This window comes from Trachurus japonicus, chromosome 1 (assembly GCF_045865225.1).
Source record: "Trachurus japonicus isolate A0001 chromosome 1, Traja_1.0".
In the NCBI taxonomy this organism is placed as follows: Eukaryota; Metazoa; Chordata; class Actinopteri; order Carangiformes; family Carangidae; genus Trachurus; species Trachurus japonicus.
This window is the reverse complement of record NC_140907.1, coordinates 40,896,485-40,917,655: the sequence shown is the minus strand read 5'-3', so window position 1 is coordinate 40,917,655 and position 21,171 is coordinate 40,896,485. Positions and strand designations below refer to the sequence as shown.

Sequence of the window (21,171 nt, the reverse complement as noted above, 5' to 3'; positions counted from 1 at the left end):
TCCAGACTGTCCCCATGGCAACAGGAACAGGAAGTGAGGGTGTGTGTTCAGTCCTTGTGCTGGTGCAGGTCCAGACTGACGACCTGCAGCTCCGTCAGGCTGCTGCTCTGCTGACTCAGCACCATCTGGTACAGACACAGAGACAGAGAGAAGCTGTGTTGTAAATCATCCACTCATCCCCACCCTCCCTCTCCACTACATCATCGACGGGAGGAGAATTCAGATTCTACACGGTGACTCGTCAGCTGATGCTCCAGGTGTTAGTGTGTTAGCGTGTTAGCCTACTGCTGTGACGGAAGCAGACGCGCCGAGAATCATGTAAACAAACCGGACACATGAAAATAAAATAAGAAAAACCGACACTTGTGGGACATTTGAGGATGTGATTCTGTGTGGTTGTGTTTCTCAGACAATAAACTGTTGAAATATCTGAAGTTTGGTTTGGTCGACTACTGTTGTGTGTCCCGACCGTGAGCTGTGGCTATTAGCTTAGCTCGTTAGCTGGTATTTCCTCCATATTCTACTACAGTTTCTTTAGCTATTAGCTTAGCTCGTTAGCTGGTATTTCCTCCATATTCTACTACAGTTTCTTTAGCTATTAGCTTAGCTCGTTAGCTGGTATTTCCTCCATATTCTACTACAGTTTCTTTAGCTATTAGCTTAGCTCGTTAGCTGGTATTTCCTCCATATTCTACTACAGTTTCTTTAGCTATTAGCTTAGCTCGTTAGCTGGTATTTCCTCCATATTCTACTACAGTTTCTTTAGCTATTAGCTTAGCTCGTTAGCTGGTATTTCCTCCATATTCTACTACAGTTTCTTTAGCTATTAGCTTAGCTCGTTAGCTGGTATTTCCTCCATATTCTACTACAGTTTCTTTAGCTATTAGCTTAGCTCGTTAGCTGGTATTTCCTCCATATTCTACTACAGTTTCTTTAGCTATTAGCTTAGCTCGTTAGCTGGTATTTCCTCCATATTCTACTACAGTTTCTTTAGCTATTAGCTTAGCTCGTTAGCTGGTATTTCCTCCATATTCTACTACAGTTTCTTTAGCTATTAGCTTAGCTCGTTAGCTGGTATTTCCTCCATATTCTACTACAGTTTCTTTAGCTATTAGCTTAGCTCGTTAGCTGGTATTTCCTCCATATTCTACTACAGTTTCTTTAGCTATTAGCTTAGCTCGTTAGCTGGTATTTCCTCCATATTCTACTACAGTTTCTTTAGCTAGTAGCTTAGCTGGTTAGCTGGTATTTCCTCCATATTCTACTACAGTTTCTTTAGCTAGTAGCTTAGCTCGTTAGCTGGTATTTCCTCCATATTCTACTACAGTTTCTTTAGCTAGTAGCTTAGCTCGTTAGCTGGTATTTCCTCCATATTCTACTACAGTTTCTTTAGCTATTAGCTTAGCTCGTTAGCTGGTATTTCCTCCATATTCTACTACAGTTTCTTTAGCTATTAGCTTAGCTCGTTAGCTGGTATTTCCTCCATATTCTACTACAGTTTCTTTAGCTATTAGCTTAGCTCGTTAGCTGGTATTTCCTCCATATTCTACTACAGTTTCTTTAGCTATTAGCTTAGCTCGTTAGCTGGTATTTCCTCCATATTCTACTACAGTTTCTTTAGCTATTAGCTTAGCTCGTTAGCTGGTATTTCCTCCATATTCTACTACAGTTTCTTTAGCTATTAGCTTAGCTCGTTAGCTGGTATTTCCTCCATATTCTACTACAGTTTCTTTAGCTATTAGCTTAGCTCGTTAGCTGGTATTTCCTCCATATTCTACTACAGTTTCTTTAGCTATTAGCTTAGCTCGTTAGCTGGTATTTCCTCCATATTCTACTACAGTTTCTTTAGCTATTAGCTTAGCTCGTTAGCTGGTATTTCCTCCATATTCTACTACAGTTTCTTTAGCTATTAGCTTAGCTCGTTAGCTGGTATTTCCTCCATATTCTACTACAGTTTCTTTAGCTATTAGCTTAGCTCGTTAGCTGGTATTTCCTCCATATTCTACTACAGTTTCTTTAGCTAGTAGCTTAGCTGGTTAGCTGGTATTTCCTCCATATTCTACTACAGTTTCTTTAGCTAGTAGCTTAGCTCGTTAGCTGGTATTTCCTCCATATTCTACTACAGTTTCTTTAGCTAGTAGCTTAGCTCGTTAGCTGGTATTTCCTCCATATTCTACTACAGTTTCTTTAGCTATTAGCTTAGCTCGTTAGCTGGTATTTCCTCCATATTCTACTACAGTTTCTTTAGCTATTAGCTTAGCTCGTTAGCTGGTATTTCCTCCATATTCTACTACAGTTTCTTTAGCTATTAGCTTAGCTCGTTAGCTGGTATTTCCTCCATATTCTACTACAGTTTCTTTAGCTATTAGCTTAGCTCGTTAGCTGGTATTTCCTCCATATTCTACTACAGTTTCTTTAGCTATTAGCTTAGCTCGTTAGCTGGTATTTCCTCCATATTCTACTACAGTTTCTTTAGCTATTAGCTTAGCTCGTTAGCTGGTATTTCCTCCATATTCTACTACAGTTTCTTTAGCTATTAGCTTAGCTCGTTAGCTGGTATTTCCTCCATATTCTACTACAGTTTCTTTAGCTATTAGCTTAGCTCGTTAGCTGGTATTTCCTCCATATTCTACTACAGTTTCTTTAGCTATTAGCTTAGCTCGTTAGCTGGTATTTCCTCCATATTCTACTACAGTTTCTTTAGCTATTAGCTTAGCTCGTTAGCTGGTATTTCCTCCATATTCTACTACAGTTTCTTTAGCTATTAGCTTAGCTCGTTAGCTGGTATTTCCTCCATATTCTACTACAGTTTCTTTAGCTAGTAGCTTAGCTGGTTAGCTGGTATTTCCTCCATATTCTACTACAGTTTCTTTAGCTAGTAGCTTAGCTCGTTAGCTGGTATTTCCTCCATATTCTACTACAGTTTCTTTAGCTAGTAGCTTAGCTCGTTAGCTGGTATTTCCTCCATATTCTACTACAGTTTCTTTATTAGATTTAGATTAGATTTAATTCTGCCTGTGAAATGAAATTAATAACGGAGAATTCGAACAACACTACAAAATGGAGAACACACTATATAGTTAATTACTACATCCGTGATAGGAGGAGATTTACTACACAGCTATTGAGACAGGAATGAGCAGCCAATCACAGAGAGGGGTGTGTGTGTGTGTGTGTGTGTTGTGTGTGTGTGTGTGTGTGTGTGTGTGTGTGTGTTGTGTGTGTGTGTGTGTGTGTGTGTGTGTGTGTGTGTGTGTGTGTGTGTGTGTGTGTGTGTGTGTGTGTGTGTGTCTGTGTGTGTGTGTGTGTCTCTGTGTGTGTGTGTGTGTGTGTGTGTGTGTGTGTGTGTGTGTGTGTGTGTGTGTGTGTGTGTCTGTGTGTGTGTGTGTGTCTGTGTGTGTGTGTGTGTGTGTGTGTGTGTGTGTGTGTGTGTGTGTCTGTGTGTGTGTGTGTGTGTGTGTGTGTGTGTGTGTGTCTGTGTGTGTGTGTGTGTCTGTGTGTGTGTGTCTGTGTGTGTGTGTGTGTCTGTGTGTGTGTGTGTGTGTGTGTGTGTGTGTGTGTGTGTGTGTGTGTGTGTGTGTCTGTGTGTGTGTGTGTCTGTGTGTGTGTGTCTGTGTGTGTGTGTGTGTCTGTGTGTGTGTGTGTGTGTGTGTGTGTGTGTGTGTGTGTGTGTGTGTGTGTGTGTGTGTGTGTGTGTGTGTCTGTGTGTGTGTGTGTGTGTTACCGGGTGGAGCTGCACCGCCGACACGGGGATCTGGGTGGCGACCGGCGGCAGCGAGGTGAGGAACACCTGAGAGACGGCGCCTGAGGAGGAGCAGTGATGTCATCAGTGACGTCATCAGTGACATCATCACACAGAGAAAACAGAGATGAAACAGAAACTAAGAACAACTCTGAACTAACTAAACTCCTCAACAGAACTACAGAGTTCAGAGTTAAAGTTAAACATGAACTTTAATGTTTTCATCTGAAACTGTGTTTATTTATTCACTGAATCTTTTATAGATAATATATATAATATTTTATTCTCTTCTGAAGCCGCAGCAGAGACAAAGACAAAGACGTCTTCATCATCACACTGTCTCGTCCCTGTAAAATAAACATTAAAGGGATAGTAGCATTTTTTTAAAGTGTGGTTGTATGATCTCCAAATAGCCCCTAAGTACTTTAATTGCAGTAGAAGACTCTCTGCACTCCTCCCGTTAGCAACGCCAGCCCATAATAGCCCTGCCCAGAGATTTACAACATACAGTGTTGTGAACAGACCCAAAGAAACGGCCTATTTTCACGGCCTAAAAGAGGTTTTACCTGAAAAAAAAAACACAGTTCCATTGTTCACTATAATATAATTTTTTCCAGCCCTTCAAAGTGCAGGAAAAACACAGTTTTTATTTGGACCTAACCAACTCACGTATCCCTCCGCCCAGGGTTAGCGCCCACCGATCAGCAGTTGGTTAGGTCCAAATAAAAACTGTGTTTTTCCTGCACTTTGAAGGGCTGGAAAAAATTATATTATAGTGAACAATCAGGGTTTATACAGGAATCTTGAAGTTAATTTTAACACCTTTTTAAGATTTTTTTAAGACCTTCTCAACATTTTTTAACACCTCCACCACTTCAAGCTGTAACCATTTACACTAGTGACACTTTTAACTGAACAGTTTTAGTTTTTGTGATAAAGACTCTAGACCACTATGATACAACAGAATTCAAAAAAGGCTGGGATAATAAATCAAAGGCAAAGTTTATCAAAAAAACAAAAACAACAATCTTCTTTTCTTTTTCATGAACCGGTTCATCTTTGTTTTTTAATAAAATTAATAAATTCACACACTTTTACAATGTTTTTTACAACTCAAACTCAAACTCTTGGACAGCTAATTCAGATATTCAATATTTAAGACTTTATAAAGTCGTGAAAAGACTTTTTAATACTTTTTAAGGGTCTTAATTTTCCCAAAATTGATTTATCACCTTTTAACCATTTTCAAGACCCCGCGGATACGCTGACAATAGAACTGTGTATTTTTTTTTTCAGGTAAAACCTCTTTTAGGCCGTGAAAATAGGCCGTTTCTTTGGGTCTGTTCACAACACTGTATGTTGTAAATCTCTGGGCAGGGCTATTATGGGCTGGTGTTGCTAACGGGAGGAGTGCAGAGAGTCTTCTACTGCAATTAAAGTACTTAGGGGCTATTTGGAGATCATACAACCACACTTTAAAAAAATGATACTATCCCTTTAAAGGGATAGTTCAACATTTTGGCAAATTGGCCCATTGCCATAATTGCTATAGTCATAGCAGTAGGTTCGTTAACTTTAATTGTAGGTGTAAGCTATTTTTAGTACAGCGGAGCGCAGCAGCTGGCTGCTCAGAGCTACGCTACGGAGGCTAAGGGAATTTCTTGGTTTCCCTCATTAAACTCATCAAATACAAAATCCCAAAACTCCACAGCGCTTTTGTAGACAAGTTGTGAGCTGCACAACCACCACGCTATGAGATAATGACGGAACGATACGAAACGGAGCCGTTTTCGAGGTAAATTCATACAAAACCGCTGATGCGCGTTGCGTTCAGGGACAGTTTTTCAGCAAGCAGTCTCCGTATTTACCCTGTATTTACCTCGAAAACGGCTCCGTTTCGTATCGCTCCGTCATTATCTCATAGCGTGGTGGTTGTGCAGGTCACAACTTGTCTACAAAAGCGCTGTGGAGTTTTGGGATGTTGAATTTGATGAGTTTAATGAGGGAAACCAAGAAATTCCGTTAGCCTCCATAGCGTAGCTCTGAGCAGCCAGCTGCTGTGCTCCGCCGTACTGAAAATAGCTTACACCTACAATTAAAGGTAACGAACCTACTGCTATGACTATAGCGATTATGGCAATGGGCCAATTTGCCAAAATGTTGAACTATCCCTTTAAGATAAACACATAAACACAAACACATAAACACAGAGCCGTGTAAACAGCAGCGTGGTGGTTTAATGCGTCTTAACGTCAGACCAGTCGTACCTGCGTCGTGTGAGGGGGCGTGGCCTGTGGAGGGGAAGGTGTTGAGCACGGTGAGGCTGCCGTCGGCCAGCGAGGGCGAGGGCGCCGCCGCGTACATCACCGTGTGGCCGCCGGAGTACATCATGTGACCCGCTACCGAGGAAGAGGAGGAGGAGGAGGAAGAGGAAGAGGAGGAGGAAGAGGAAGAGACGATGGAGACAGGAAGACCAGCTGGAGGAGAGAAACAGAGACAGTCAGCGTCCAATCAGAGAGCTCAGGCTGCGTTGGACAGAGCTCCCTGCTCCTAGTAGGGCTGTCAAAATTGCTCCAAAATGACATTTAAAAAAATAGCACATAATTCGAACATATTCAAATATCCGGTGCATTTTCTCATTTGTCCAGGTCATAGTATCTCAAAGGAGGTTAAATCTAAAGCAACTGGACTTAGTTATTAGTCTAGGAAGACATTTCACCTTCATCCAAGAGGCTTCATCAGTTCATGTAGCATCTGACCTGATACGCATCACAGCAGATAGTTGGACCAGTCGCAGCCTGGTCAGATGCTGCATGAACTGATGAAGGTGAAACGTCTTCTAACTAAGTCCAGTTGCTTTACATTTAACCTCCTTTGAGATATTCAAATATGTATTTGCACATTATGCCAACAGGAGGACAAACTAATACAAGACATAACTACTTGTATAGGTTTTTTTGGGTTTTTTTCCCCCGATTATAACATCTTTGACAATGCCCAGGACATTACAAAATGAACTGGCTTGCGGCTCTCCCAACCCCCCGGCCCCTCTAACTTGTGTGAGCAATTAAAGGTCCCGACTCTTGTCCGTATAGAAAGGCTTCATTCAGTGATTGAAGCGGCGCCGATTCAGTCAGTAGTGTAAAGCTGCAGCACCAGAGGCAACAGTTTCAGGACCGTTCGATTTACGTCACAGCACCCCCAACGTTCGGAAGTTGCTGCGTTACTATGGACACGGTCACCGCTCCGGAGGCGATTAGTTTAAATTTATATTCCAAGTTCACATTTTGAGTTTGAGTGGTTGGGTTTAGGCAACGAAGAAAGGAGTTGGTTAAGTTTAGTAAAAAGACCAGGTAGAGGCTAGACAGGCCAGATCAGTTTGAGTGAGAAGTGTAATTGTGCCATATTAGGTTTAGGCAAATAAAGGAGCTGATTAAAGGTTGAATATGTAGAATTACCAGAACAAAAACAGAAACCACTACCAGACCAGGGCGGCCGCCTTAACAGGAAAGAGCTGCCGCCTAAACTAACGTCTTAAAAAAAAAAAAATGTAGCGATATTTGCGTGTTTATGACAGATAAGACTACACAAATAACCCATCCTATAATTGCCACAAAGCAATACTTCCATTCTGTACCCCTCTAAACGCCCCGTGGGTGTATTAATTTTGAAAAAATAAAGCTTTTAATAAATATTCTACGTATTCAACCTAGTAAAAAGACCAGTAGAGTGTAGAATAGAGAGAGTCCAATGAGTGTCCAGAAAGTAGTTTGGAGCACGTTTGAGGTGATTTGTAGTCGATAAATCTGACGGCAGAAACTTCAGACCAGATTTGGTTAAAAAAAATAAAAATGAACAGCAGGTAACGGCAGTCTGAGTCTCCACTTGGTAGGAAGCGCTGTGACGTGAATCGAACGGGTCCTAGAGCTGCGGTTACTCCGGTACTGCAGCTTCACCCTACTCGATTCAGTGGGCGCTCCGGTGCACGAGCACCCACTGGGGGGGGGGGGGCACGCCGCCAGATGTGCATTTCTCCGTGCTCCGAGGGGTGCGTTCCCATCGCCCTCTAGTAGAGGTCGACCGATAGTGGATTTTTAAATTCCGATATAATAACGATAGTTTGGAGCAGGAAAAAGCCGATAGCCGATTAATCGGCCGATACCCCCCCCCCCACCGAAAAAAAATATTATATATTAATTAACTTTTTTTAATTTTTTTTTTTTTTAAATAATAATATATAGCTATTAGCTAGTGTAAAACTAAAGGATGTGGGACACTGAATCATCCCTGGACCCTGTGAGTGACGAACAGCCGAACTCCACACGTGAGTTTGTTTACATCAGAACAGCTGTAGTGACGTGACGCTGCAGGAGAGGAGACTGTAACTAAACAGGACGTCAGCTCGTGGTGTGGTTACGCCGTACATTAACAGGTGACTGTTTCACTACAATCAGCCTACTGTGTGGAAAACCCATAGACTGTAAAAAGAAAAACCACGCTGTAATGATCGTGATCGAGTTGGACGAGTGTGTTTGGAGCTGACGGGAGGAGAGAAAAAAGAGAGCGAGACGCGCGTAGCGGCCGTGATATGACGACCCCGGTCCCCGCTGAGGAGGAACTCTGCTGTTATGGAACAGGACCTAAACCAAGTCGAGTAGAGCCCATAGAGCCCAACTTTGTAGTGTAAAGAGCCATTATTGTGCGTCTGCCCCAACTCTGCGGCCTCTCTCTTCCTCCTTCCCGTCTCTCTCTAGCTGTCCTTTCAAAATAAAAGCACAAAAAGCCGGAGGGAAAAAAAAAAAAAAAACACTGACTCGTGAGCTGGTGGCGTTGAGATATTTAGCGTGGCAGCCGCCACCACATTATCTATGCAGGAACCCTTATATGATTAAGAAAATACTACAGTGTTTCTCATTAAATAACAAGAGAGTTTGGTTCCAGTCAGCCCCTCCACCTGCCGCCTCTCTCTTACTGCGGTCGCACCGCACCTACAGTAGCCTACCTTCCCTCACCTGGGTCACTTCTCTGCTGCTGCCGCTGCACAGGCCCCGTCTCTCTCTCTCTCCCCTGCTCTGTGTGTGTGTGAAGAGCAGCCCCGCCCCTCAGTGATCAGAGAGACAGAGAGCGGCAGGGAAGAAGCAGTTTATGGCGCTGTGGAAAAAACTGCAGCCATCGGCCACTATCGGAGCCAAGTTCCGCTGATTCCGATAGTTTGTAAAACGTCCTATCGGCGCCGATTAATCGGCCAAAACGATTAATCGGTCGACCTCTACCCTCTAGTTCACTACACTAGTTGGAACTAGAGGACGATGGGAACCCTAACCCCTCCTGAGGGGGCGGGGCTTGTTCTCACCTGAGGAGGGGGAGGAGCTGTGGAGGTCCGAGCTGCTCTGATTGGTCGACTGCACCTGGATGGTCTGCAGCTGCTGAGAGACTCCGCCCCCTGATGACACAGACACAAACAGGAAGTGATGTCACAGCAGCAGCAGCAGCAGCAGCTTCCTATGGACCACTTGCACAACGTACTTCCAGTTTAAGAAAGAAGTTACGGTCCGCTCACTTCCGGCGGTCATCGTTACCATAGCGCTGCTGTATTTAGATTAGCTACATCTAACACTTTACACCTAACTCTCTCATTCTACACTCATAGTTATGTTTTTACATGTTGTTACTAGTATAGTCGGTTCAGTTTGTATTTTTTATATAGCAGTCAAAGCATTTTTATCATTTAATCATTGATCGCATTTGCCGTTAGCCGCTCGGCTAACTTAGCATACTGACTCAATGAAAATTAGAGGCAAAATAAAATTACACTTTCATTCTTCATTCATGTTTGTAGTGTAGTTTTAGTTTAGTTTATTAGTTTAACAAGGGACAATGTGCAATTACATTAATCATTTAAAGGAAAAAATGAAAAGATGCTTGCACCAGATTTAGCTCCCAGCTAATTTCCAACTGTAGTCCCTACACACAGTACATATTGTTACTAGTATAGTCGGTGCAGTTTGCATTTTTATAGTGGTCGAAGCATTTGCAATCATTAATCATTGATCGCCGCTCGGCTAGCGAAAAGTCACGGAGAATTAAGACATGAGGAGCAAAGAGAAGAGGGCAACCAACTCTACAGAGTTTAGAAAGACTTCTTTAAGCCTCTCTTTGCTCTTCATGTCTTAATTCTCCGTGACTTTTCGCTAGCGGCTAACGGCAAAATGCGATCAATGATTAATGATTGCAAAATGCGATCAATAATGATCACAAATGCTTCGACCACTATAAAAATACAAACTGAACCGACTATACTAGTAACAACATGTAAAAACATAACTATGAGTGTAGAATGAGAGAGTTAGGTGTAAAGTGTTAGATGTAGCTAATCTAAATACAGCAGCGCTACGGTAGCGATGGCCGCCGGAAGTAAACAACCCGTAACTTCTTAAAGGGGAAGTACGTCACACTACGTTGTGTAAATCGTCGATTGGCTACATTAATAACTGTGTGTGTGTGTGTGATGTCATCAGTCAGCTGACCTGACAGCGACACGGTGGCGGGGAGGCGGAGCAGCGTGGTGGGCTGGGTGGGCGTGGCGTGGAGCGAGGGGGCGTGGCCTGACGTCTGCAGCTGAGTGAAGGTGTGAGCGCCACCTGGAGGGGGGAGGAGGGGGGGGTCAGAGGTCAGCTGAGACAAAATGGAGGAAGAATCAAACTCAACTGGTTTTAGAATCCCATCAGGGGAAAGTTTAGAAAAAGACCCAAATACAGCCCATAATACACCTATTCATTATTGTTCTCACCTGAATAGGGTAACATTTTTAACCTTTAGATATCTCCATGAAAATTACTGAGTTGATTACTGACATTAAGACAAACAAAAAATGTATTACACGTTTTTTGAAATTCTTTGTCAACATGAGCAAACGGTGCATAATGTAGTTACGTATGGCTCATTTGCATACATACAGACATACAGCACCAGATCTAAACGTTGGGTGGCAGCCATCTTGAAAAATTGCAGCGATCTTTACATTTTCCTGTTGAGTGACCGATGGAGTCAACTCATCCCAGTTTTCATGCTGGTACCACCACAGCACCTTTAAATATATCCATGCAGTCAATACAGTGGCATTTATGCAAATTTATGCAGATTTCCTCGTGTTAACAAAGAATTAAAAAAAACCTGTCACACATTTTTTGTTATTATTTTTAACCTTTAGATATCTCCATGAAAATTACTGAGTTGATTACTGACATTACGACAAACAAAAAATGTATTACTCAGACTTTTGAAATTCTTTGTTAACACGAGCAAATTTGCATAAATTAGCATAAATTCCACTGTTTTGACTGCATGGGTATACTATGTAAAGGTGCTGTGGTGGTACCAGCTTGAAAACTGGGATGAGTTGACTCCATCGGTCACTCAACAAGAAACCACTTGAAATGTCAAGATCGCTGCATTTTTTCAAGATGGCCACCACCCAACCTTTAGATCTGTATGCAAATGAGCCACGTAATTAGATTATGCACCGTTTGCTCATGTTGACAAAGAATTTCAAAAAACTTGTAATATTACTAGTAAAATTTGACCCTATTCACATGAGAACAATAATGAATAGGCGTATTATGGGCTATATTTGGGTCTTTTTCTAAACTTTCCCCTAATGGGATTCTTCTGGGCTTTTTTGTCCCTCACTCAGGACATGTTGAGGAAACAAAACCAGTTGAGTTTGATTCTGTTGCAATTTGTTTAACCTTTATTCATAAAATGACTGGACTATACGCCTATTCATTATGTTTCTCACCTGAATAGGGTCAAATTTTTAACCTTTAGATATCTCCATGAAAATTACTGAGTTGATTACTGACATTAAGACAAACAAAAAATGTATTACAAGTTTTTTTTAATTCTTTGTCAACATGAGCAAACGGGGCATAATGTAGTTACGTATGGCTCATTTGCATATGGACATCCTCACCTGGCATCAAGGTGAAGCCTCCCGGCAGAACGAGTCCCGCCGACGTCTTCAGCAGCGTCCCATTGGAGGAGGAGGAGGAGGGGGGCGTGGCCTGTTTGATCTGGTCCTATCAGGTGGAGACAGACACAGAGGGGGCGGGGCTTAGCACAGGTATTTAACCAGGTAAAATAAAACTCATTCAGATTTAAAACCTCTTCTCCAATAGAGATTTCAGTAAAACATGGTGAGACAATGCAACCACACAATCCTTCCTTTCTTCCTCTCTTCTTTCCCTCCGTCCATCCTTCTGCTTCCTTCCTTGACCCAATCTGTTCCTTCTCTCCATCTTTCTTTACTTCCTTTTCCCTTCCTTCTTTCAACAATCCTTTTCCCCTTCCTTCCTTCCTTCCTTCCTTTTTGACCCAATCTGTTCCTTCTCTCCATATTTCTTTCCTTCCTTTTCCCCTCCTTCTTTCAATAATCCTTTTCCCCTTCCTTCCTTCCTTTTTGACCCAATCTGTTTCCTCCCTCCTTCTATCTTTCCTTAATTTTTTCTCTTCCTTCTTTCCTCCCATCTTACCCTTCGTCCTTCCTTCCTTCCTCCCATCTTTCCCTTCATCCTTCCTGCCTTCCCTTTGTCCTTCCTTCCTTCCCTTCATCCTTCCTTCTTTCCCTTTGTCCTTCATCCTTCCTTCTTCCTTCCCTTCATCCTTCCTTCCTTCTTTCCCTTTGTCCTTCCTTCCTCCCATCTTTCCCTTCATCCATCCTTCCTTCCTTCCTTCCTTCTTTCCCTTTGTCCTTCCTTCCTTCCTTCTTCCTTCCCTTCATCCTTCCTTCCTCCCATCTTTCCCTTCATCCATCCTTCCTTCCTTCTTTCCCTTTGTCCTTCCTTCCTTCCTTCTTCCTTCCCTTCATCCTTCCTTCCTCCCATCTTTCCCTTCATCCATCCTTCCTTCCTTCCTTCCTTCTTTCCCTTTGTCCTTCCTTCCTTCCCTTCATCCATCCTTCCTTCCTTCCCTTCATCCTTCCTTCCTTCCTTCCTTCCCTTCGTTCATCCTTCCTTCCTTCCTCCCATCTTTCCCTTCGTCCTTCCTTCCTTCCCTTCATCCTTCCTTCCTTCCCTTCATCCTTCCTTCCTCCCATCTTTCCTTCGTCCTTCCAGTGTAGAACTGAGTTTAAAGGGACAGTTCTCATCACTAGGAAGCTGCTGTAGGTGTTTATACGATGTGATTCATCTGCCTTCACCACCACCGTGAGCCGAGTGGACCGTGGCGTTACCTTGGCGGCCTCGGGGCAGCCGTCGCCCTCGGCAACCTGGTAGGTGAGGTCGGTCTCCTCGAAGCCGGTGGCGCTCATCCTCTGGTCGGAGGAGGCGTCGGCGCAGCGCGGAGGAGAGTCAGGAGAGTTCAGACACGTCTGGATCAGAGCTTTACCCGTCTCCGAGGTGATCATCGGCTGCAGCTTCCTGGTGGCAAAGGTGTAAACATGGCCCGTCTCACTGGCAACCAGCAGCAGCACCTGGGTCCCCGTCAGGGTAGACAGCTCATAGGCCTGGAGATATATACAATATATACAATATATACATTATATACAATATATACATTATAACATGTTATATTAACACAATATATAGTCTATTATTATAGACGTGTCCCGTCTCACTGGCAACCAGCAGCAGCACCTGGGTCCCCGTCAGGGTAGACAGCTCATAGGCCTGTAACATAATATATATAATATATACAATATATACATTATAACATGTTATATTAACACAATATATAGTCTATTATTATAGACGTGTCCCGTCTCACTGGCAACCAGCAGCAGCACCTGGGTCCCCGTCAGGGTAGACAGCTCATAGGCCTGGAGATATATACAATATATATACATATACATTATAACATGTTATATTAACACAATATATACATATATATACATTATATACATTATAACATGTTATATTAACACAATATATAGTCTATTATTATAGACGTGGCCCGTCTCACTGGCAACCAGCAGCAGCACCTGGGTCCCCGTCAGGGTAGACAGCTCATAGGCCTGTAACATAATATATATAATATATACAATATATACATTATATATACATTATATACATTATAACATGTTATATTAACACAATATATAGTCTATTATTATAGACGTGGCCCGTCTCCCTGGCAACCAGCAGCAGCACCTGGGTCCCCGTCAGGGTAGACAGCTCATAGGCCTCAATGATAACAACAACAACATTATTATTATTAATAAAGATAAAGTTGATGATAGTTGATGATAATAACAGCGACGCGATGCCATCGCCCGTAGCGCGAGCATCGCATCCATCGTGTTTGGTGTGAACACACCGTTAGACCACCAGACCACCAGTCCCTTAAATCCTTACGAGTATCGCGTCGCTTGACACATTTGTCACATTTTTCACCACGGCTTCACGGCTTCACGGCTTCACCGCTTCACGGCTTCACGGCTTCACGGCTTCACGGTTTCACCGCTTCACCGCTTCACGGCTTCACGGCTTCACCGCTTCACGGCTTCACGGCTTCACGGTTTCACCGCTTCACGGCTTCACGGCTTCACCGCTTCACGGCTTCACGGCTTCACCGCTTCACCGCTTCACGGCTTCACGGCTTCACGGCTTTACCGCTTTACGGCTTCACGGCTTCACCGCTTTACCGCTTTACGGCTTCACGGCTTCACGGCTTTACCGCTTTACGGCTTCACGGCTTCACCGCTTTACCGCTTTACGGCTTCACGGCTTCACCGCTTTACCGCTTTACGGCTTCACGGCTTCACGGCTTTACCGCTTTACGGCTTCACGGCTTCACCGCTTTACCGCTTTACGGCTTCACGGCTTCACCGCTTTACCGCTTTACGGCTTCACGGCTTCACGGCTTCACGGCTTCACGGCTTCATCGCTCTATGATGCAACCACCTCCTGCTGTTTTCTTTCTCTCGTCAACCATGGCTGAGAAATATTAATAAATATATGAAATATTCCCAAGGAGGAAGCTGTAGCTCCTCTGACCCTCTGCAGGAATTATCTTTTTATCACGACGGCGGTAAAAGTACGAGGTCGTGTGGTAAAGCTCCGGGAAACGGCCATGGAGGTATAGATGTATATTATTGATCTGAGGAAAACACACACAGCCTCAGTTCTTCTCTGGAGGAGAAGGAGGGTCTGGTGAGAGACGACAGCCACAGTCATCTTCTTCTTCTCCACCATGTATGAAATGTGTGTCTGGCGTAACTATGGTAACTGTGTCGGTGACGTGGTTGGATATCAACACTGATTGGATGTCGCGGCACAGCGTCACGCGATGTCGCTTGAAAAGTTCAAATGTTTCAACTTCAAGCGATGAAGCGATGGACGTGTCATCGCATCATCACGTCGCTCGTATCGCCCGAAACGCGTTGCCCGACGTGTCATCGCGTCATTTACATTGAGTTTGAATGGAAAGTTGTGGCGTTCATCATGTCCATCACGTTTGGTGTGAACGCACCGTGAGACCCTGTGACCCCGTGACATGTTATGTTATGTTTATTTATTTATTTATTATCACAAATACATTAAGACTGTTGCAGTGGACAGACCTGATGCTTTGCTTGAGTGTGTTTAGCACAAGTGCTCATTTTCACGTCACGTACCTTCTTCATGATGCCGGTCTTCCTCTTGCTGAACGTGGTGTATCTCCTCAGCTTGTTGTCGATGAACTCCATCTTGATCTTCACCCTCCCGCGGGTCTTCTTCCCGGGCCGAGCTGCTCCCCCTCCTCCTGCTCCTCCTCCTGCTCCTCCTCCTCCTGCTGCTGCTGCTGCTGCCTGGAGCTGCAGGCCGACCGACCGCTCGCTCCTCTCCCGCTTCACCCCCCTCCGCTCCCCGCCACACGGAGCCGAGTCCTCCCCCGAGTCAGAGTCCTGGTCCTGGTCCTGGTCCGAGCCGCTGTAGACCGCCTCGCTGCTGAAGTCTCTGTCCGCCGCCAGGCTGCTCATCCCGGTGCCGGTTCTGGTTCCCATCACACCCCCACCTCCTCCTTATTAGTTTATTATTAGTTTATTTCATAGGGACAGTGCAGCACTAGTCAACAGAGTTAAGAGAGAAACTGTCAGTGGGCCAGAGTTAGAGCCAACAAGGCTAGTTGTCCTCCGTTGTCCCTGGACAGATGTTAAAGGCAACCTGAAAGACAAAAAAAGTACTTTCAAAACACAACTTACATAACAATCTACCTAGTAAAAGCTCATAATAACAAGTAAAACAGGTAAGAAGTCTGACATACAGCATGACAAAAGCTCATGGCATGCAGACATAACATGCACAGGGAGCGTTGTAAAAGGTTTGACAGCAGAAATGATCTGTAGGAAGTTGAAGGATTAAAACCTGGGTGGACAACCCGGTCAACTAGCTGCTGGAAAGCTACAGGGGACAAAACCCCTTTCTGGGGTCATTTGGCTGGTGAAATGATGTAAATGCAAATATTTAGGTACTAGTACAATGACATAAATAGTCATACAACTATAACATTTGGCAGAGAGTATCTTGACACATAGGGGGAGGCAGGAAAAAAAGATTCTGGGGTTTGTTGCAACTCGATTTTAAGATATCACCCTCAACATCCCAAAAAAGACAAAAAAAAAGTACTGTTCGCCTGACAAATTCTCATGAAAATGATTATTTTTCAGCACTTTATGGAAAATATCTATGCCTAACATGTATATAGAAAACTTCCTTAATTCATAAGCTTCCATTTGAGTCCCAGATAGTCTTTCTACTAGCTACTGGAAAGCTACAGGCTGTCTCCAAACAATGCAACACCTGTTGTGAAAAACTACATGTTAACTGACATGATCAGAAACCATTCTATTTCTGGTGAACAGATAGATAGAGAAGACCGTTGGCCACAGCAAGTGGAGCTTTGGAGATAGAAAGGCTATCTGGGACTCAAATGGAAGCTTATGAATTAAGGAAGTTTTCTATATACATGTTAGGCATAGATATTCTCCATAAAGTGCTGAAAAATAATCATTTTCATGAGAATTTGTCAGGCGAACAGTACTATTTTTTTGTCTTTTTTGGGATGTTGAGGGTGATATCTTAAAATCCAGTTGCAACAAACCCCAGAATCTTTTTTTCCTGCCTCCCCCTATGTGTCAAGATACTCTCTGCCAAATGTTATAGTTGTATGACTATTTATGCCATTGTAGTACCTAAATATTTGCATTTACAAATGACCCCAGAAAGGGGTTTTGTCCCCTGTAGCTTTCCAGCAGCTAGTTGACCGGGTTGTCCACCCAGGTTTTAATCCTTCAACTTCCTACAGATCATTTCTGCTGTCAAACCTTTTACAACGCTCAGTGTCTGTTGTTTTGCTTTGCCCCCTGGGTAATTAACAGCTAGAAACACATGCAAGTAGCACACAGAGCTAAGACATTAGCACAAACAATATCAGACATTACAAGGCAGGACAAACCTCCCCCTCCTCCTCCTCCGGTCCCAGCGGGTCAACACCGAGCCTGTAGCCGCAGCTCGGAGCTCTTAACCCGGGCACAGGCAGCAGCTAACAGCGGCTAGCCTGTTAGCTGATGTTAGCCGTTACTTTGGCAACAACAAGTGAAACTGCCCGTCCATTAGAGACTTCAACTCCCGAGTCTCACCGAGTCTCTCCGAGTCTTTCCGAACAGAACCGAACCTCCGGAAAACACCGATCCTGTGGCCGCCGCTCAGAGCTCTTAACCCGGGCAGAGGCAGCAGCTAACAGCGGCTAGCCTGTTAGCCGTTAGCCGTTAGCCGCTGTTACTTTGGCAACAACAAGTGAAACTGTCCGTCCATCAGAGACTTCAACTCCCGAGTCTCACCGAGTCTCTCCGAACAGGACCGAACCTCCGGAAAACACCGAGTCCACGAACAGACTGGATTTCCCGCCGCAGAATTGATCCAGTTTGAGTTAAAAAAAAAAGGAAAAATAAAGTTATTCTGAAGTTCCGACTGACTGAGCAGCGAGGCCCGGCCCCCAATAATATCCCTCCGCTCCACATAAGGAAATGACGAACAGCTCCTCCGCTGCAGAATCTAGTTCTACACAATACAGCGCTGTTTTCACATTCCTCCGTTAAAGTGACAGCGACGTAAAACACGGTGTTTATTACGGAAAAGGCGCGAATTTAGCTTCGATTTTTGGTGTTTAACAGTTTTTTTGTCAATGTTTGATCATGTTTTCACACATAGAATAAATGTTTCACAGATCAGAAACTGTGTCTGAATGAATGTTTAGCCTCTGTAGATTAATCTAGGCCATATTTGAGAAGTCTAGGCAAAGCGGTTTTTGATCTGGACCAGGTCTAATGCGGTCTATATGATGAAAAAACAGTGAAATGTGCCTTTATTGCATTTTCACACATAGAATGAAGGTCTCACAGATCAGAAACTGTGTCTGAACGAATCTTCATTACCTGTAGATTAATCTAGGCCAGATTTGAGAAGTTTAGGCAAAGCGGTTTTTGATCTGGACCAGGTCTAATGCGGTTTATATGATGAAAAAACAGTGAAATGTGCCTTTATTGCATTTTCACACATAGAATGAAGGTTTCACAGATCAGAAAGTGTGTCTGAACGAATCTTCATTACCTGTAGATTAATCTAGGCCAGATTTGAGAAGTTTAGGCAAAGCGGTTTTTGATCTGGACCAGGTCTAATGCGGTTTATATGATGAAAAAACAGTGAAATGTGCCTTTATTGCATTTTCACACATAGAATGAAGGTTTCACAGATCAGAAACTGTGTCTGAATGAATGTTTAGCCTCTGTAGGATAATCTAGGCCAGATTTGAGAAGTCTAGGCAAAGCGGTTTTTGATCTGGACCAGGTCTAATGCGGTCTATATGATGAAAAAACAGTGAAATGTGCCTTTATTGCATTTTCACACATAGAATGAAGGTTTCACAGATCAGAAAGTGTGTCTGAACGAATCTTCATTACCTGTAGATTAATCTAGGCCAGATTTGAGAAGTCTAGGCAAAGCGGTTTTTGATCTGGACCAGGTCTAATGCGGTTTATATGATGAAAAAACAGTGAAATGTGCCTTTATTGCATTTTCACACATAGAATGAAGGTTTCACAGATCAGAAACTGTGTCTGAATGAATGTTTAGCCTCTGTAGATTAATCTAGGCCAGATTTGAGAAGTCTAGGCAAAGCGGTTTTTGATCTGGACCAGGTCTAATGCGGTCTATATGATGAAAAAACAGTGAAATGTGCCTTTATTGCATTTTCACACATAGAATGAAGGTTTCACAGATCAGAAACTGTGTCTGAATGAATGTTTAGCCTCTGTAGGATAATCTAGGCCAGATTTGAGAAGTCTAGGCAAAGCGGTTTTTGACCTGGACCAGGTCTAATGCGGTCTATATGATGAAAAAACAGTGAAATGTGCCTTTATTGCATTTTCACACATAGCATAAATGTTTCACAGATCAGAAACTGTGTCTGAATGAATGTTTAGCCTCTGTAGATTAATCTAGGCCATATTTGAGAAGTCTAGGCAAAGCGGTTTTTGATCTGGACCAGGTCTAATACGGTCTATATGATGAAGAAACAGTGAAATGTGCCTTTATTGCATTTTCACACATAGAATGAAGGTCTCACAGATCAGAAACTGTGTCTGAACGAATCTTCATTACCTGTAGATTAATCTAGGCCAGATTTGAGAAGTTTAGGCAAAGCGGTTTTTGATCTGGACCAGGTCTAATGCGGTCTATATGATGAAAAAACAGTGAAATGTGCCTTTATTGCATTTTCACACATAGCATAAAGGTTTCACAGATCAGAAACTGTGTCTGAATGAATGTTTAGCCTCTGTAGATTAATCTAGGCCAGATTTGAGAAGTCTAGGCAAAGCGGTTTTTGATCTGGACCAGGTCTAATGCGGTCTATATGATGAAAAAACAGTGAAATGTGCCTTTATTGCATTTTCACACATAGAATGAAGGTTTCACAGATCAGAAAGTGTGTCTGAACGAATCTTCATTACCTGTAGATTAATCTAGGCCAGATTTGAGAAGTCTAGGCAAAGCGGTTTTTGATCTGGACCAGGTCTAATGCGGTCTATATGATGAAAAAACAGTGAAATGTGCCTTTATTGCATTTTCACACATAGCATAAAGGTTTCACAGATCAGAAACTGTGTCTGAATGAATGTTTAGCCTCTGTGGGATAATCTAGGCCAGATTTGAGAAGTCTAGGCAAAGCGGTTTTTGATCTGGACCAGGTCTAATGAGGTCTGCAGGTATCAAACAAAAACGGTGAAACCTCCCCTTAGCATTTTCACAAATAAAATAAACGTTTCACAAATACAATAGCGGGTGTCAGGCACAATTAATGACTAACCTAAAATGTCTAAAATGTTTTTACAGCAGGAAGTGTCACAAAAACCAGGCAATCATTGTACAAACAGTCGCTCTGCTCATTACGTCAATTTCCTCTTAACTTTCCCCTTAAGTGCCGAATCGGAGGCTGGCGAATCGGAGGCTAACTTCAGCGTCGTCTACTTTCCTCCATATAAAGACACGGGTTTCCTTTTATGGCGCTGCCGCTCCTTATATGGAGACAGCCGCTCCTTATATGGACAACAGCCGCTCCTTATATGGACAACAGCCGCTCCTTATATGGACACAGCCGCTCCTTATATGGACACAGCCGCTCCTTATATGGACACAGCCGCTCCTTATATGGCGCTGCCGCTCCTTATATGGACACAGCCAGTAGTCGAGTTGTAAAAAAAATTCAGGGGGGTTGTGTAATTCATGTAAATTATATTATATAATTTGTTATTATAAAATTATAAATTATATATATATGTGTATTATATATTATTATGGAGCTTCTCCACTACTACCAACTCAGCTGGGCTTTACTTGATTTGCCATCTTAAAGCACTGTCGGGGGGTCTGGGGGCACTCCCCCAGAAAAAATTGTGATTTTTAACACATAAATAAGGCATTCTGGTGTACTCTGAGGAGAAAATAAAGGGAAAAGACAACATTGCTTCAGATAAAAAAAAAAAAGTAAAGCCCATTTAGTAGGCCTACTGACTAAGGTTCCTTTCATTGTAATGACAAGAATGGCTATAGTGTATGAAAGTGAACTCAGAACTGGTCTAGTGTGGAGCTGTGGCTGGAGAGCAAAAACAAAAGTCATTTGTTAAATCTTGGCCTGGTCCTGGTCCAGGTAGCACACACGCGTGCACACACACATACACACACCTGTTGCTGTGCTGTCTCTCTCTGTTCCTCTGCTCTCTGGACTGGGCTGCCTGCCTGGCTGTTCTTTTGGGCTAATAAGTGAACATGGACGGCAATCTGACTGGACGCGCTGGCTGGACCTCGGGCTACTTCTTCTTTTTTTAGGGGGGGGTTCGGACCGAGAATAGTCACTCCTCGCGCTCATAGACGTTAGAAAAATGTAAACACACTAAC

General features: G+C 43.3%; 1 protein-coding gene across 1 annotated transcript; it reads right to left on the bottom strand.

Moving 5' to 3' along the window:
* LOC146992641 (serum response factor-like) lies at nucleotides 1-15,878 on the bottom strand. The gene is made up of 8 exons (XM_085788264.1): nucleotides 15,354-15,878; nucleotides 12,972-13,244; nucleotides 11,715-11,820; nucleotides 10,270-10,383; nucleotides 9,096-9,185; nucleotides 6,010-6,219; nucleotides 3,725-3,804; nucleotides 1-125 (listed from the first exon to the last, which is right to left on the bottom strand). The coding sequence occupies exons 1-8, from the start codon at nucleotides 15,720-15,722 to the stop codon at nucleotides 48-50; spliced, it is 1,320 nt and encodes a 439-aa protein (XP_085644390.1). The 5' UTR covers nucleotides 15,723-15,878; the 3' UTR covers nucleotides 1-47.
* Nucleotides 15,879-21,171: the final 5,293 nt, after the last annotated feature.

Excerpts from the sequence above, each read along its gene's own strand:
- LOC146992641 (XM_085788264.1), bottom strand. The coding sequence starts at position 15,722 with ATGGGAACCAGAACCGGCACCGGGATGAGCAGCCTGGCGGCGGACAGA. Across the intron at positions 13,245-15,353 it reads AGACCGGCATCATGAAGAAG|GCCTATGAGCTGTCTACCCT; the intron begins GTACGTGACGTG and ends ATATATCTCCAG. Across the intron at positions 11,821-12,971 it reads GCTGCCCCGAGGCCGCCAAG|GACCAGATCAAACAGGCCAC; the intron begins GTAACGCCACGG and ends TCCACCTGATAG.